Source organism: Trachypithecus francoisi, unplaced genomic scaffold, assembly GCF_009764315.1.
Source record: "Trachypithecus francoisi isolate TF-2019V2 unplaced genomic scaffold, Tfra_2.0 Lachesis_group17, whole genome shotgun sequence".
NCBI classification, from domain to species: Eukaryota; Metazoa; Chordata; class Mammalia; order Primates; family Cercopithecidae; genus Trachypithecus; species Trachypithecus francoisi.
The window spans coordinates 107,207,175-107,225,444 of NW_022681462.1; the positions used below are offsets into that span (position 1 = coordinate 107,207,175).

Sequence of the window (18,270 nt, forward strand, 5' to 3'; positions counted from 1 at the left end):
CCAGGAAGGAATGTATTCCATTTTCAGATATGAGAGAAACAAACTAGTCTTTCAATCATGAATGCTCACTAACAGGCCAATGGGAATGGCTCTATGGGAACAGTTAAGTAAACCTCGGACTGCAGTGTGCATTCAGTTAGTGGAGGAATAGGCATTCCTCAAAAAGCTGAGCACAGATTCTTCTTGACAGGAATGTCCTCAAGCAGATGCTTGCAGACAACAAATCATGTGCAATAGAAAAGAACCATTAGGTTATAGTCATGTAATACACAAGACCAACGTGAAGCAGCAGCCTAGAAGGATAGGCACTGACATTTAATGGAGTCCTGGCTTGGTGATGAAGTAATGGGAAACCTTTTTACATTCCTCGCGTTCTAAATTTTCTAGATGGGCTATGCTTACAATGGAAATCATTTTAAAATATTCTAAATTATGGAGTCCTTAAGTTCTGTGTTATAGCCTGGACCAAATACCTCAGCCTATTCTCCTAAACATTTATGTCTACAGACCCAGCAATGAGCATGTGGCTCTAAAGCATGGACCAGAAAGACCCACATCTTCTGACGTCAGGAACTGCCATTTCCATAGGAGGCCTGATAGGACAGTGGACAGGACAGTGGACCAAGAGTTCTTAGAAACATCGTTCAGCCACATGGTTTGAAAGAAAGGACATTTCAAATGAATCTTAGCTTGCTGTGAAGTTAATTAAACTTCACTGTTAAGTTTAGGATTTGAGAATTCTGGTTAATACTGGTTTAGCCAAGTTTGTCTTATTCTAAAAGCTAAGTAAACCAGCACCAAATTGATCTATAGCTAGTTAGAAGGAATAACTCAGAGGCCAAGTAGCTCATGGCACTGCACAGAAAAAAATATTGATTAATTAAAAAGACATTTCGCTTACTTGCTCCCCATCATAAGAAGCACCAATATGCCTTTTGGCTGCCTGCATTACCATCTCAGTATCTTATGTCCATAGAGTGCTTTAGAGCTGAAGAAATAATGACATTTGCTCCTGGTTTATGTGTTGGTCTTCTGACAGCCAGCGGAGTGAGCAGTGCTACTGTCCTCATGTTAGAGATGAGTCAATTGGCTCTCAAAGGTCCTAGGTAGCTCTGCTAAGGCAACAGTAACTCGGGGAAGATGGGGCTCCCTGCAACACGCTGCCTCACACATGAAGTTCTTTCATTGAAGAGGTTTTATGAATGAGCTCGCCAAGTTTTAACTAAGAGGGGGGCTATGGGAAAAATTCCTAAATTTTTTTATACCATACAAATGGATGTTTAGCTTATTGAGCTCGTTTTCAAATTTGATTTGAATTGGAGAGAGACAGCTATTTTCCAGAGTAACAAAAAGAAGATACTGAGACTGTTTGGTAAGCATTTTAAAAATTGCAGCTCGTATGTTTTGAAAGAGCTGGAGTCTCATCCTGCTCGGTCTCAAGTAAAAAACACACCCTCAAGTAAAAAACATGCCCTGAACAAGCAGCCCCTGGACAAAATCAAGGCATCCTCCCTCGGGAGTTGCAGCTTCTCAGTGGGGAGGGGGTGCCCATTACCGGTTGGATGCTGTGATTGTTGAATTTTCAGGTTGACTTTTCTTTTCATCGCTTGTATTGATGTTTCCATTATCTCTGCTGCTCGGGCAATCTCTCTGCTAGTTGGCTCAGGAAGTTTGGAAAAAGACAGAAGCTGATGTGGGGAAAGGATTTCTCCTTTTTTGAGGTTTCTATGGCACATAAAGAAGATATAAAACAGATTATTTGTCTGTGGTAGCTTTGGCACTTAATTACGAATTAATTAAGCAGACATTTATTGAGTAACTACTGTGTTCCAGACAATATGCCGGGCACTGCGGGGTGTGCACAGGGAAAACACGCGCAGTCACTGTTCACGGGGTCACTGCTGTCCACGGGGTCGTCAGGTTTAGGAACAGCAACAGGGTGTAGGTGATGCATCAGTATTGAATGATGAGGAAAATGGCAAATCCTTGCCCTTTGCAAAACTACCGTATCAGAGTGAATTGGATTCTCATAACAATTGCTGACAGGCCATCACATCCAAACCAAGACATGATTTGTTTATGTCCCAGCTAATGAAACAGGAGACTGGGGAGTGCACGGCCCTGCCCTGATCTCAGAGCCAATGCCTGCCGAGGCTGCCTGTGTCCCAGCTCCAACTTCTTCGCTTCCCACTCCAGTGCAGAGCATCTCCTCAGTGCAGCCTCACAACGGGGCAGCAAAGCTGTTCACAGTGAGAGCTAAACACACTGTCACAGAGGAAGAAACATGTGAAGCCTGCCTCACCTGCAGGCCTCCCCTCACCCCCAGGCCTCACTCCACCTGCAGGTCTCTCCTCACCCACAGGCCTCCCCTCACCTGCAGGCCTCACCCCACCTGCAGGCCTTCCCTCACTCCTGGTCTCCCACACAGGCACCTGGCCTTTTTAGATTCCCAGCAGCAGCAGCAGCAGCTACAGGGAACCAATCCAAGGTTTCACAGTTGACCTGCCTACTAGCATTTGGGAACCTGGGGAACCTGGAGAGAAAGGACAGAGGTGACCTTTGCAACAATGCTGCCAACACCTGGGTGGATCAGAGCATTGTCCAAGCACCTGCAAAGTGGAATTACTGAGTCCCCAGGACCCAAGGGAGGACTACCTCAGGTTCACCATCCTTCTTGCCTGAGGGTTGAGTCAATCACCTTTGACAGCAAAGCTGGCAGGGCCAGGCCCCAAAGGAGAAGCAGAGTGACCACAGCGGACTGCGCTCTGGGGGCTCCAGACAGCTGCCCTGGCTGAGTCGTCTGCCGTGGGGCCTCTCCAGCTGACAGGAGGCCAGCACTGCCCAAGTGACCACGGGAGGTGTGCGAGTGTCAGAGGCCAGGCAGAACTACGGAGCTGGCAGGAGAACCTCCTTCCCTCTGCAAGTTAGACATGAGGCTCAGGACTCAGAAGCACCCACTGTGGCTTTGGGAAAAGTGACCTAGTTGTTCTCTTTAGTTGTTCTGCCATAATTAAATGGATTGTTTATATTTTTGTATATTAATAATAACCCCAAAATACATAGTGCTTACTAGTGAACATAAAGTTTCAGGTGCTGTGCTAAGCACTTGTATTCCTTCCATAGTTAATAATATTGAATACTAAAAACAAATGTGCTAAGAGAGATTGTAAGTGCTCTCACCACACGTAGACACCAATCACTATGGAAGGTGATGGGTACGTTAATTTTGTTTGACGACAGTGATCATTTCATTATGTATCAAAACATCATTTTGCAAATCTGAGATATATACAATAAAAATAAAAATTGTTAAAGCTTACATATTAAGCTGTTTTTGAGTTGCTCTAAAGAAATACTTGAGACTGGGTAATTTATAAAGAAAAGGGATTTAATTGGCTCAAAGTTTTGCAGGCTGTGCAAACATGGACCCAGCACCCGCTTGGCTTATGAGGAGGCCTCGGAAGCCACAATCACGGTGGAAGGTGCAGCAGGAGCAGGTGCCTCACATGGTGAGAGAAGGAGCAAGAGGTCAAGCAGGCAGGTGCCACACAGTGTAAAACAACCACGTCTCACATGGACCTCTTGGGCGAGAACTGACTCATCACCAAGAGGATAGGGCTAAACCATTCGTAAGGGGTTTGCCCTCGTGATCCACTCACCTCTCACCAGGCCTCATCTCCAACATCAGGAATCACATTTTAACATGAGATTTGAGGGAAAAAGCATCCACACCATATCCTTCTACCCTGTTCCCCTGAATCCCATGTCTTTCTCACATTCCAAAATACAATTACGCCTTTGCAACAGTCCCCCAAAGTCTTAATTTATTCCGGCATTAACTCAAAAGTCCCAAGTCCAAAGTCTCATCTGGAGATGAGGTCCTTCTACCTATGAGCCTCTGGGATAAAAAAAAAACAGTTACATGTTTCCAAGATACAATGGTGGCACCAGCATTGGATATATTTTTCCATTCTAAAAGGGAGAAATCAATCAACAGAAAGGGTTGATAGGCCCCACACCAGTCTACACTCAGTAGACAATTCGATAAATCTTAAAGCTCCAAAACAATCTCCTTTGACCCTGTGTCCTGTACCCTGGTGTGAGGAATGGACTCCCAAGGCCTTGGGCAGCTCTGCCCTGTGGCTTCCTTGAACATAGCCCACCTGGCTGCTCTCATGGTTTGGAGTTGAGCACTTGAGGCTTTTTCAGGCACAGGGTGCAAGCTGCTGGTGGATCTACCATTCTGGGGTCTGCAGGGTGATGGCCTCCTTCTCATAGCTCCATTAAGCAATGTCTCAGTGGGCACTCTGTGTGGGGGCTCCAACCTCGTATTTCCCCTCAGCATGGCCCTGCTAGAGTCATTCTGAGAGGGCTTTGCCCCTGAAGTAGGCTTCTGCCTGGCCACCTAGGCTTGTTCATGCATTCTCTGAAATCCAGGGAATGCCACCAAGTCTCCTTAACTCTTGCATTCTGTGAGCCTGAAGGCTGAACACCATGTGAAAGCTATAGACACTTATGGCTTGGACTGTTCAAGCTGTGGCTTGAGTAGTACCTGGGCCCCTCTGAGCCAAGCCCAGAGCCAGAGCAGCTGGGATACAGGGATCCGTGTCCCTGGGCTGCACAGGACAAAGAGGCCCAAGGTCTAGACTCTGAAGCCATTCTTTCCTCCTGGATCTCTGGGCTTGTGATGGGAGCGGCTGTCCTGAGGACTTACAACATGCTTTCTTCCAGGCCCTTTTCCTGTTGTCTTGGATAGTAGCACTCAGCTCCCTTTTAGTCATGCTAATCTCTCTAGCAAATGGTTACCCCAGCAACCCCCCTTTAATTCCTTCCCTGAAGACAGGCTCTTGTTTTCTATCACATGGGTAGGCTGCGAATTTTCCAAATGGTTATGCTCTGCTTCCCTTTTAAATGTAAGTTCCAAACACAAATCATTTCTTTGCTCTCATATCTGATGGTTGGTTGTTAGAAGCAGCTAGACCACCCCTTGAATGCTTTGCTGGATAGAAATTTCTTCTGCCAGATACTCCAAGTCATCACTCTTAAGTGCAAACTTCCACAGATCCCCAGGACTGGGACACAATGCAGCCAAGCTCTTTGCTAAGGCATAACACAGGCGACCTCGACCTCCAGTTCCCAGTAAGTTCCTCATTTCCATCTGAGACCATGTCAGCCTGGCCTTCACTGTCCTTATTTCTAGCAGCATTTTGGTTACCGTCATTTGGCAAGTCTCTAGGAAGTTCTAAACTTTCCCTTGTCTTTCTGTCTTCTTCTGAGCCCTCCAAACTCTTCCAACCTCTGCCATTGCACAGTTCCAAAGCCACTGCTACAATTTCAGGTATCTTTATAGAAACACTGCACTCCTCAATGCCAGTTTTCTGTGTGAGGCCATTTTCACGTTGCTGTAAAGAAATACCCGAGATTTGGTAATTTACGCAGAAAAGAAAAGAAGTTTAGTTGGCTCACGGTTCTTCTGGCTATATAAGCATTGCTCCTGCACCTGCCTGGCTTCTGGTGAGGGCTTCAGGAAGCTGACAACTATGGCAGAAGTTGGATGGGGAGTGGACGGGTCCCGGAGCAAGAGAGTAGAGTGGGGGAGGTGCCACAGACGTTTAAACAACCAGATCTCATGTGAACTAACTGAGCAAAAACTCCCTTATCACCAAGGGGATGGGGCAAGTCAGTCACTCAGGAGGGATCCGCCCCCAGGCTCTGGTTCTTCTCAGCAGGCTCCACCTCCAACACTGGGAATCCCATTTCAGCATGAGATTTGGGGGACGCACATCCAAACCATATCAGCTTGTGAGACAAATACAATAATTACACCCATTTTATAGATGAGGAAATTAATTCATTGAAAACTAAGTAGCTTGCACCACATAGACATCCAGTGAATGACAGAGACAACAGTAAGATACAAAAATTATACACATGCATCATGTATCTTAGAAATAACTTCATGTACATACAAATGCATGTGATATTTAACTTAAAATATACAATAGATGTGTTTTAGATCTGCTGACATGTTTGTAAAAGGTACTATATAGTCATGAACTTTGAGGACACTGAGATTGTAGCTACTTATAACTAACACATTAGCCAGCCACAGTTCATGGATGTCAGCCAAAGACAGGAGATGCCTGGCCCAGACGCAAGTGACGTTGTCAGTCGCAGCAGCTGCGGCAGAGCCAGAGCGTAGGCACCTGGGCAAGTTCCCCAGGACTCACCATGGTAGAGAGGATAGCAACCCTCCCAAAACGCATGCTTTCCTTGCAGACATTTATCTAAAATCTATCTGAGCAAGACATTTGGCTAATAGGAAGAATGAGAATTCTCTGGAGATCTGAAGAGGCCAACGGTGCTTCTTTTGATGAAATCTACTCTCTGCCCCTAGAACAACACCTGCACCCACTCGAGGGCTCACTGTCGCATCCCTTCTTTTGCCTGGCACCCATGGGACAATGGTCTGGACCCAAAAGGGATACATCAGGAAAGCAGCGGTCTGGGAAACTGATCCTGGCTCCTGAGCGTGACCTGGAGGGGTCTGGGAAACTGATCCCGGCTCCTGAGCGTGACCTGGAGGGGTCTGGGAAACTGATCCCAGCTCCTGAGCGTGACCTAGAGGGTATTGCCCAGCAGGTGTCCTGGATGGGTACCCAGGCCACGCTGCCCATACCAGCCCTTCCTGTCCCTGCAGCTGCCGTGCAGCTCAGCGGGCTCTCCCTCGCTGACTGGTCACTTTCCCATCATGTCCACGTTCTGCAGAGCCCAGCCTGCAGGCAGCTCAGTTCAGAAGAGCCTGGAGAGGTGCTTCAACCCCACAACAAGCCACAGTCTGCTCTGTTCATCTACTGCTATTTCCCAGGGGCCGCAGCCATGGCTCATTCCGGACACAGACGCAATCTGCAGCCCAGGCCAGGACTGCATGTTACTTTAAGACCTCAGCTTCAGAACATAAGCAAGGTATTACTAGGTGACACTTGCAGGCTCTTAATTGCAGCAAAATATCTGAAAATCAAACTCAGGGGAACTTTGACTCTAGCTGGTTTTGCATTCTTAAGGTGAAGAGCCCACACAGAGCCATGCACCATATGTGTGTTCCCACGAATTCTCCGGATCGCTCTCGGTTCGGGGACACCATCCAGTAGCTTCATTTGATTAAATAAAAACACTCCTCTAGCTGTTCTGTCTGCCGCCCCAGGAGTGCCCAGAGCGTTTCACTGTGAACAGTAAACAGACTAAAACGGTATCACCAATCTAGGTGCAGATATTCCAGGCTGAATACACCCTGGAACTCACAGCGAATACTGGAAATGGTCCCTGAATGCTAAAAAGGAATGAGTTCACTGCTCAAGGAATGTGAGCCTGGACAGACCATGGGCTGAGTAACTGAGACTGATGGGAACATTTGGTTTCTAGGCCTCTGGTCTCCCGGACCCAGAGCCTCATGCAGACACTTCTTCCATCTATGCTGAAATTATAAAATTACGAAGCGGAGAAAGGAAGGGAGTTGCTCCCACTCTCATGGCAGGTGGAGGGGGCAGATCTGCAGTGCCCGCTCTCTGCCATGGTGAGAGAAAAGCACACTGCCCTGTCCGAGGGGTGCCTGCCAGGTCGAGGGCACACTCACCCCCACGCCCACACACTCAGGGGGCACACTCACCCCTGCGCCCACACTACCAGCCACACCTGGCCAGGCAGCCCAGACACAATGGATGGGCAGATCCTGCCCCTGCCTACCTCCCTCACAGGGTCTGGCTGCTGCAGGTGAACCTGGTTGCTGATGCAGCCTGGGCCACAGGCCCCGGAACCCTCCGCTGCCTCCTTGGAGGTTGTATCTTCCTCCAGAATACACCGCACATTCTCCAGATTCTCCAGTCAAACAGGGGTGCTCTTCCCCAGAGCCCCGGCCGGCACGCTCGCCGCACAGCGTCAAGATCCGGGTCCCCAGGCACAGGGCCCCCTCCTCAGACGCAGCCCCTCCTGTGTGCAGCCTGCCCTGGCCTCCTTCCCATTGCTCTGTGGGAGCCGGCCTCAGGGAACGAGTGCAAACACTAAAACTCTGGCTCCATCTACCTTGGGAGCAAAGTCCTTCGTCCCTGGCCCCGTGCTATCCAGGTAAGCGAGGCGATGAGTGAGGGGCAGGGTGGCCTCAGAGGCTCCCTTTTTGTAAACACTTCCATGGGCAGGCTCTGTGCTTTCCTATCACTTTCCAAAAGCCTGGGGCCACGCCACTGTCCACGAGCGAGTGGAAGAAATGACTTAGGCACACTCTAGCTTCTGACATTATTATTTAGAGAAGTTATTTTTTTTCCTTTTCGGCTCTAAAGTAACTAGATGTGTTTTGAAGGATAAAAGTGTTTTATTATGATTAAAACTTTTCCTCAAAGTCAGTTCTCTAACCAGCCAACCATCATGTTTCCTGATGATCCGTAATAAATTCATCCCTAAATGAGGTGCCCCCTTCAGGTGTCTGTCTTTACACAAGGAACACGGACTTCTGAGAATATGAAATGATCTAACTCATCTCTGTATCCCAGCATCTAGAACAATGACTGTTCCACAGTAGAAACAGTATTTCTTAATTTTTCCAATAGTCTCCCCAGCTGACATCTCTCCTGGGCTTCCCTCACTCTAATGCATCCTCAGGATCAAGGCATTGATTTCAAAAGGGCCCTGTTAACATGCAATTTGTACACCAAAAATAAAATTCTAATGTCCTCGCCTAACCACCTGAGTGGACCCCGCCTCTCGGCCAAGGGCATTCCAGAGTTAGTCTGAAAAGCTGGTTCAGGCCGTGATGGAAGGTGGTGAGTCAGACACGCCTCCATCTACCCTCCAGCATTGACACAGACCTTAAGTCTGATAAGAAGCATTCATGATCTCTTCTCTGTGAAGCTCATGAAACCTTGGTGTCCACAATCCCTTCACATAACCCAGACATTCCTTCCTACTGATGATAATTCTTTCCACTGATTTTTGCCAATCAGAAAACTGTTACATCTACTTATGACCTGGAGACTCCTCACCATGCAAATCTGACACGTTTTGACGCATGTCTTCTGTCTCTCTAAGATGTGTAAAAGCAAGCTGTGCCCCAGCCATCTTGGGCAGGTGTCCTCAGGACCTCCTGACACTGTGTTACAGGCACATCCTTAGCCTTGTTAAAATAAACGTTCTACGTGGATTGAGATCTGTCTTAGATACTTGGGTTCACAAATTGTTACTAAGAGAGCAGCACACACTTCTTACTACGCACTTGGTATCCGCCCCCACTGCCATGTCTTCCCCAGGAATTCTTGCCAATCTTAGACTTACTAAAGTGTGCATGATTTTATGAGAAATAGTGGTTCTCTTTTTTTTTTTTTTTTTTTTTTGAGACAGAGTCTCGCTCTGCCACCCAGGCTGGAGTGCTGTGGCCGGATCTCAGCTCACTGCAAGCTCCGCCTCCTGGGTTTAAGCCATTCTCCTGCCTCAGCCTCCCGAGTTGCTGGGACTACAGGCGCCCGTCACCGCGCCCAGCTAGTTTTTTGTATTTTTTAGTAGAGACGGGGTTTCACTGTGTTAGCCAGGATGGTCTCGATCTCCTGACCTCGTGATCCGCCCGTCTCGGCCTCCCAAAGTGCTGGGATTACAGGCTTGAGCCACCGCGCCCGGCCGAAATAGTGGTTCTCTTTCTTTTCCCTTTGATTCAATTTTTAGAAAATAAATAATAATTTGTTTTCAACCAATATGAATAATAAGGTGTTTTTCTGGCTGGAATAATAGAAATTTGGAATAAATTAACTGCTGTCTTTTGATATTTTGTATCTTGAGAACTTATAATAATTATTAGTTAACTTCCTACAAAATAATAAGCTTGGGAGGACAAACTGCTTTACAGGTTTTTTGTTTTTCTTTTCTTTTTCTAGACAGGTAATATGAGACCACAATATTCTTAATAGTGGTGTCTGTTATATAATGAGAAATGCTAATTATTTCAAAAATGGAAGAGAGCCCCATTTAATTCTTTATCCTATGCCCCAAGTTATGTTACAGTTACATCACACCACCAAAGATCTGGGATCTAGGTCTCCCTTTTCCTCTTTAATCTGTCCTAGTCCTTGAGGAGAGAGTCTGGTTTCACTATCAGGACGTCAGCCTCTAGTGTCTTTTAATCAGGATATATGTAATTGCTGACTGGATCACGGTGCTTTTCCTCTGTGTCTTGCTAAAGAAAGAATTGGATATTAAATACCATTTCTATCCTCTGCTTGCACATGACACTGGGGAAGTAAATTAACGATGGGAAGCTTCAGGTTTTCATTTGCAATTGTGAATATTAGGCCACACGTGTGCAGATGTTGGGGAGGACGTGCCCGTAGGTGGCATTCGGGGCGGTGGCCCCGCCCCAGGGCTCACCTCTGCATCGTGGCGTACATGGCAGTGTCCACCAGGCGCTTGCTTTCCTCCAAGACACTGGCGACACGAGACTCCTCAGGCTTTCCTACAGAAGAGAATAGCACACAGTCAAAGCACGATGGCGGTTCGGGATTCACCAGCAGTGTTGCTTTGTTGCTCAAGCCCATCTGGCTGTGGTGACGCCCACGTGGCTTCCGGGGCAGGCAGGCAATCAGGTCCGCGGGGGGCTTCCCCGCCACGGGCCTTCACTTCCTTGCTAGGGAGGAGCGTCCCTCCCCCTGCATGGAGCTGCCTGGAGAATGGGATGAGAGAGCTACTCACCTAATTTCTCACTTGTCCAAACCACTTCAAATGATTCTGAATAACTTTCGTTCTGAACATTTATCACTGGTTACCTGAGCTAGTGGTAAAGTTGATAATAATTTGCCTATCTTAATTTGTGTACTTAATAAAAGATAAAATAATTCCAATATACCAGCAGTTTCCAATGAAAACACTCCTGTGTTATTTGTTTTAGCACCTGGAATGTTTCAGAGGTTAAAATCCCATTCCTGGGTAACAATGTGAAGTTCCACATGGGTAACAGGAAGATGGCAAGTGCTTTGGCCATATCCACACGTCAGTCCTGTCACTAAATTCACCTGTGTAGCATCAATACTCCACCAAAGGAATGAATTGGTTCCTAAAAGCAAATAGAAGTCCCTGAAGGGGACACCAGGCTCTCGCTCTCCCCATGGTCCAACGTGGCACCTGCAAGAGGTCGGCCCAGGAGAGGCAAATGCACGAGGTCAGCCCAGGAGAGGCGACTGCAGCGCCTCTCAAGGCTTCAGCCCCAAGTGCCTTCCATGCTCGTCCCCACCCAAGGAGCAAACAAATTCCCCACCATCCCTTCTTCCTGCTCCCTCTGCCCTGCTCCGTCTGTTCCGTTGTCTACCCCGTTTCTTACAGTGTGATACAACAAAGTTAAGAAAACCTCCATGATGGATCTCTGTTGGGGTCTGGGATGAGTAACCAGTGGTTAAGCACTTGGGGCAGAGGGTGACCTCTCAAGGTTGGGCAGAGAGCAATGAACAGAGCCCCGCTGGTGTGGGGCTCCCTGGGGCCAGGGTGAGAGGGAGGGAGGGGCACCCAGTATGGGCTCACAGCTCCACCAGGGCCCCGCAGCACAGTCGTCAGAGCTGCGGGCTGTGGGTGTGGAGTCTGAACAGGGGACCCGGTTTCATGCCAGCATGTGCATGCTTGGGAAAGTGTGATGTGGAACGGATGCCACCGGGAGTGAGTAGGAGCCGAAAAAGGAGGGGTGGCCTGGGCATCGCAGGACCGGTGGCAGGTGTGGGCCTCAAGGACCAGTGGAAAAGGAGGGGCAGCCTGGGCACCACAGGATCGGTGGCAGGCATGGGCCTCAAGGACCAGCGAAAAAGGAGGGGCGGCCTGGGCACCACAGGACCGGTGGCAGGCGTGGGCCTCAAGGACCAGCAAAAAAGGAGGGGTGGCCCGGGCATCGCAGGACCGGTGGCAGGTGTGGGCCTCAAGGACCAGCGAAAAAGGAGGGGTGGCCTGGGCGTCGCAGGACGGTGGCAGGTGTGGGCCTCAAGGACCAGCATTCCAGCCTTTATGGAGATTTCTTTCAACTCTCAAGAGCAAGGGAACCTCCTCTTCCCACAAAAGCTTGAGATATAAGACACTTGGAATTTTCATTTATTTTCCTCATATTTCCTTCTAAACCCACTGCAACTGCCTGGGCAACTCAACTCACATTTAGTATTCTGAGGTCAGTCACGGCTGCTTACTTGCCAAATGCAGTAACCACCCCCCAGGACTCTGGTGCTTTTGGGATATTGCCGGAATTCTTAAGTGGCAGAGGGGGGACGGCCATGGGCTCTGGAGTGAGACAAATCAATCTCCGAGTGACGCAGCAGACCCCTTCACTTGGCGCGGTTTTCTCTCCTAGCAGCAGAGTTACACGGCAGGATAGTTTCAGAGAGAAGTTTGCACAGCTCTTGGCTGAGGGCCTGGCAAGTGCGCAGAGTTACGTCTTAGGATGGTTTTAGAGAGAAGTTTGCACAGCTCTTGGCTGAGGGCCTGGCAAGCCTCAGTGCTCCCGTCCGTTGTGCCTTCTGCTTTCAGTTTCTGGCCGCTCCCTGTCTCAGCCTCGGTCACCGTGGCTCTCTTCCCTCCACGGTCTCCCTCCCGTGAATGTCACCACAGGTGCATTTCTGGCTCCTCTGATCTTTGCCGTCTCCTCTGACCCTCCTTTCGTACTCACCCAAACACCGGTTCTCAACTTGAACTTCTCTCCCGAGTCACGCCATCCTCCTCTGTTCCCCACTGGGGCGAATTAACAGCCTGAAATAACCACCTTGCCAGCTCAAGTCCCCAGGCCAGAAACCCAGCCACGGCTTTCCTTGCCTTTCATTCACCATGTTGTGTTGATTTCCCCATAATATCTCTGGAAGAACGTCCTGCTCCTGCCTGGCCCTTGCCAGTCTCCCTTTCTACTGCCTTAGTAGAAGGAGCTCTCGACTGTCTCCTGCACTGATCTCTCCCCCATCCTTCTGTCCCTTCTGCGGTCACCCAAGTGACCTTTCTAAAACAAGGCCTGCTTGTGCCTGTGCCTTTGATGAAAGCATCTGAAGGTTCCTGATGCCCACGGAATTACGTGCAGGTCCTCCTCAGAATCCAGGACTTCCACAACCTGCCCAAGACCCATCTCCATGTTGCAGAGCTGTGGATGTAAAACGCAATTTATCCTTCATCTCATAAAATTGTCAGTCTCAAGCTCCCAGGTCTTCCTTGATGAAATTTTGATCCTGCTGATCTTTAGGTACCAGAAAAAGAAAATTAGCTCTGTCACTCACAGCACCTGTGTTCATGCATCCTGTCACTGAGAGCTTCTTCAGGGCTCTGCAAAGTTCTGCGCTATTCACGGCCAAGACCAAAGGCTGGTTTTCAGCAGGCACTTGACAATTATTTAAGAACCAAATGATGAAATATAAAGAAACATGCTTATCTTTCCCTACTATGCCTGGAAATGGCAGTTTCTAGAGAGATCATTCCTTGTTATTGACAAATATTAATATATTGTTATTTAAGTTTAACTGATCACATGTTGCTTAGTCTCTAGTTTCTTTCCTTATTGTGAAATATTTTACAAAATTAAAACATTTTTATAGGCTTGCAGATTATTATTGTCTTTTAAGTTTCATAAAATAAACCCATTTTTGTATTGAAAACTCCCATCAGAGACACATAATTCTCATCAGATAGTCTCAAGCCTCTGCTGGAACCGGTGGTGTTTTCGTTGTTTAGGTTAACTACTTCTTGGCTGAACAGAGGTGACTGACGACCCTCCGTAGGGGAGGAAGAAACCTTGTCTCTCCCAGGATCTTAGGTTAATTTTCTGGGGCACTGTAAATTATACTGACAAAAGGCAGAGTCACAAGAGGAAAACACACAGGGGGTTCTTAACCTGGCCTCCTGCTCCCACGAGGGAGCCCCCTGAGCCCCACAAGATGGAAACTTGGACGGACAGTTAGAACTTGGCTGCACAGCCCCTCAACAAAAGGACAATCATTTTCCAAGAAGCTGCAAGACCAAAGCAAAGGACTTTGAGCTCCCGGGAAACACACCGTGAGGAGGCCTGTGTGGGGCAGCCACAGGAAGGGAGGCCAGGGCTGCAGTGGTTTGCCACACAAAAGCCTCTGGGACTGGTTCCAGGCTGAGGGCCGGGGGTCCCTGTGATGAATTTCCGTCCTTCTGCTGGAGAGGGAAAGGGACGCTTTTGCGGATTTATGTTCTACTTTTAGGCAAACAGAGGGAGGGCAGATGGCTTTTCCTTTATCTGCTGCTTCTCAGTTTCCATCAGCTCACATTAGCTTTCCTGCCACCAGGGAGCTGGGGTAGCTGGCTCTGACCCCCATGCCATCGTTAGCTCTGCAGCTGCCCTTCCTTGGTTCCCAGTAGTCCCAGGGAAAGGGCGTTGGATGCAAGGACCATAGACTTAGGGAGTCTGAACCTGAACTTTATTTTTTTCAGAACCGAACACTGAATTCTAGAGAGTCATGGGACTTAATTACTTGCTCTGGAGAAGCTGCCCACTGCTCTCCGCCTGCGCCTTCTCAAGATTGCTCCTGCTCTGAGAGGCGCATGGCACGGTTCCCCCAAATTCTCCTTTATACATATTCATATTGTTCATAAAAGAGGTGGGATTCAGGGACACATTCGGCAAGAACGTACTATATTTCAGAAAGAAGACGGAAGTTGCCTTGTTCCAAAGGCTGTTTATGTAAAAAAAAAAACTATATATATATATATATAACTTCCTATATATATATTTATATATTATATATATATGAAAGCCAAAATTCTTCTCTAAAACCATAAGCCCCCAGGGCCAGAGCTTTGCCCCTAATTCTAAGCGCTGGATTCCTGTTTAGAGTTGTGTGTTGATTTTCATTTTAATCATTGCTGTTTGTTGCAATTTAATGAACTGGAATAAGGTTTGCCAACTTTCCTTTTAAAACAAATTCACTCATTAGGCTAGCTTCCCAAATTTTCCCAGTCTGCAGGCAGTGCCTCTGCTTCCCGTTGTTCATTTGCATCTTGTTTTCTTTTAACAGCTATAACTTGTGGAACATTTGCCATAAAGATAATTGCACATAAATCTTGATTTTGCAGAAATGCTGGAATGCCACTCAGCCTGCGAGGGGATGAACACTCGGTTCAGGGTTTTAGAGGAGGGACTGGTAGCAAAAACTTCTCTTAGACAACAATGGTCATGCACAGACTTTGGAGGGAAAATGAAATCGTTTTCCATTTTCAAAGACTCTTATTACAGAATTTTCAGGTGCTGAAGTTTATTTCTCTTTGTGCTTTGACCCTAGGGGGTCCTGCTCTGGAACAAGAGTCTCTCCTGCACCCACCCACTCTGAGCACCGGCCGAGATTGTTCCCTTCTAATTCCACCTTCCTAAGGTTCACAGACAAGTTGATACAACCTAAACTCTATCCAGGACTGATGCTTTTCTTTCTCTCTCTGTTTTTTTTAGATAGATTCTCACCTTGTCACCTAGGCAGGAGTGCAGTGATGTGATCTCGACTCACTGCAACCTCCACCTCCTGGGTTCAACTGATTCTTGTGCCTCGGCCTCCCAAGTAGCTGGGATGACAGGTGGGTACCACCACGTCCAGCTAGTTGTTATTTTTTTGCATTTTTAGTAGAGATGGGGATTTGCCATGTTGGTCAGGCTGGTCTTGAACTCCTAGCCTCAAGTGATCTTCCTGCCTCGGCCTCCCAAAGTGTTGGGATTACAGATGTGAGTCATGACACTGGCCTGATACTTTCACTGAGTACTTATCATCAAGCTTCAAGTATGAGGATGTGTGTTGGTTCTCTGTAAAGACCTGGGACTTGAGGCTGAGTGGCCACAGCCTTGCTGCTGCTGAGACTTCCAGACCTCCACGTTTTGACCCGTAAAAGGAGTGCCTGCCTGAGCCACCCACCAGGCAGGACCCCCTGGAGCACCATCTGCTTATGGTGTGACCATGTGTGGTCCGGGGGAGCCTGGATCCTCTTGGCCCTGCCACTGGCTGCTCTTTGGCTTGTCCTGCACAGAGGCTGGGGAGCAGGCCAAGGGTTTTGCTTCACATGGCTGTGAGCACAGGTGACATAAACCCACACACCATCATCAGGTATCATCATTTTCCAAACGGATTTAAAGCTGCAAAACAACTATTAAAGGATGGAAAACTGAAGTACTGTGAGACACATGTTTTTTCAGTAACTCATTTACATTTCAAGCAAATAATAAGTCAGCTTGGAAACACTGGAGTGGGCAGAACGATGTGCCCAGTGTGTGGTGTAGCTGTCAGCTGCCGTCCTGTGCACTCATGATGCATCAACCAAAAGTTTAAGCAAAAGGAAAAGGTCAAATCTCTCAGAGATGGAAAAACAATTTTTAAAAACTGCTTTAGCAAAAGTTGTGGATACTGCATTCCTGATAACGACTTGCTCATAACTAGCTCTTGACTTCTAACATGTTTTACTTTGGTTTTATACAACCAGGTCCTTAGTGAGTATGAAATAAAATAACAAATTAATTAATTTACAAACCATTGGCTGAACATCTAGTATGTTCTGGGTGATAGAGTGACTGATTTATTCTTGGAAGATGCAAAATCACTTTTTCCTGAGGTTCTTTATATTGTGACTCAGTTGTGTGTGTGTGTGTGTGTGTGTTTGCCAGGGCACTGCATTCATTGCTTTAAATGGAGTATCTCATTCTTGCTCATGAATAACGATTGTGATGGGTAATTTTCCAGTGTTCTCCACCTGCAGGTGAGGGACAGGAATTGGGGGTGAGTAGCTCATCCTTGGTGCATGGATGGAAGCTGGCAGGGAGAGGCCCCATGGCTTCCCCGATCTCAGAGTGGGCAGTGACTGGCACGTCCTGGGGGCTGGGGAGGGAGTATGTTTTAAGGAGTCTACGAGTCTGTTACGGACTTCGTTGCAGCTCCTAATACGGTTGTGAAGTCCTGAGATGCAGAAACATTGGGATAAAATGTGGCCCCCAGCAGAAGGCTGGGCTGGGTGTGGCTGGGAGCAGTGAGGACTCCAGAGTCTGTGACCCTGAGCTACAGACAAGGCTCCAGTCCTGGGAAAGGCCGGCGAGGGCAGAGGTGCTAGTGCTGTGCCACGGCCCTGAGACTGTGTGCAGAGGCCCAGGGACCTGCCCAGCGAGATGTCACCTGCTCCAGGGGCCGCAGGACTGTGTCCAGAGGCCCAGGGACCTGCCCAGTGAGGTGTCACCCGTTCGCAGGGCCAGGAGTGTCCGTGGGGTGAAATGTCCAGGCAAACGCCCCTGCAGTGTTCACTCCAGTGAAACCTGTTCTCAGGGTTTTGGACTTCATTTATTGTATCAAAAGAAAAGCAAAGAGTTTGATTTGTGATTATTTTAATCACTGCATCTTGGTAGCTTTCTTAACTTGTTTTCACATAGTAGCACACTGATTCCAGAAAATACATCACAGAAGTTATTTAAGACAAAATAATTCTGTAGCAAAGGAAGAAAAACACTCCCAAATAATTAATTTTTTTCAAATATATGAATAGGTAAAAGTGAAAATTTTCTATTGTGTTATCCAAGGAAAATCAGCTCTTTTTAAAAGAAAGAAATGTACAGTATTTTAGTCCTTCTAAAATCAAGAATTACAATTTTTTTCTTAAGCATAACAAGGCATACGCTAGAGGGGCCTAGACTGACTCTCGGGAGCCACCATTATGCCCTCTATTTTAGTAAGTGTGAAAAATCACTTTATAAGGCCAGAAGACCACAATGTATTTGCTACTTACCCCAAAGGAGTTCTTTGCCTCTCGAGATGAAAGGGAAGAAGGCTTCTGTGCAGGCCACAACCAGTGTGACAGCCAGGACAGCCAGCGCTCTCATTCTAAAATTAACGGAAGGAAACAGAGTATGCAACATAAGCACTGACGAGGCCCTGAGAACCACTGTGGCCGCGTCTCCTTGCTGAGCGGCTCCCCCCACTGACTCCACGCAGCCTCTACCGCGGTGAGCGACCTTCACAGGCCTGGGGTCTGCGAGACCAGTCACCCTTCATGTCAGGAGGTGCACAGAAGCTGCAGGGCTGAGCAGGCCTCCCAGGCCCTGATTATCCAAAAACAGAGTTTTTATGTTTGGCAGCTCCAGTTGCCAAAATATCTCAGTAACAACCTATTTAAATTTTTGGTAATGTCAAATAGTATAACATTACTGGGAATAATTATTGAGAATGAAAAAAATCTGTTTTCCCTAATGTATCTATGTGGCAAAAAGTGAGTACTATTAGAAATCTAAGCTTTATAAAAGTG

At 47.6% G+C, this 18,270-nt stretch overlaps 1 protein-coding gene across 1 annotated transcript in view; it reads right to left on the bottom strand.

The window, feature by feature from the left end:
* TPO (thyroid peroxidase) overlaps positions 1-17,869 on the bottom strand; it is a 100,677-nt gene extending 82,808 nt beyond the window's left edge. Inside the window, exons 1-3 of the mRNA XM_033176693.1 lie at positions 17,755-17,869; positions 10,405-10,489; positions 1,556-1,725 (exon numbers count right to left, since the gene is read on the bottom strand). Of these exons, the coding sequence (XP_033032584.1) occupies positions 1,556-1,725; positions 10,405-10,489; positions 17,755-17,848 (349 nt within the window). The 5' untranslated portion in view covers positions 17,849-17,869. The remainder of the gene's footprint in view (positions 1-1,555; positions 1,726-10,404; positions 10,490-17,754) is intronic.
* Between the last annotated feature and the right edge of the window lie 401 nt (positions 17,870-18,270).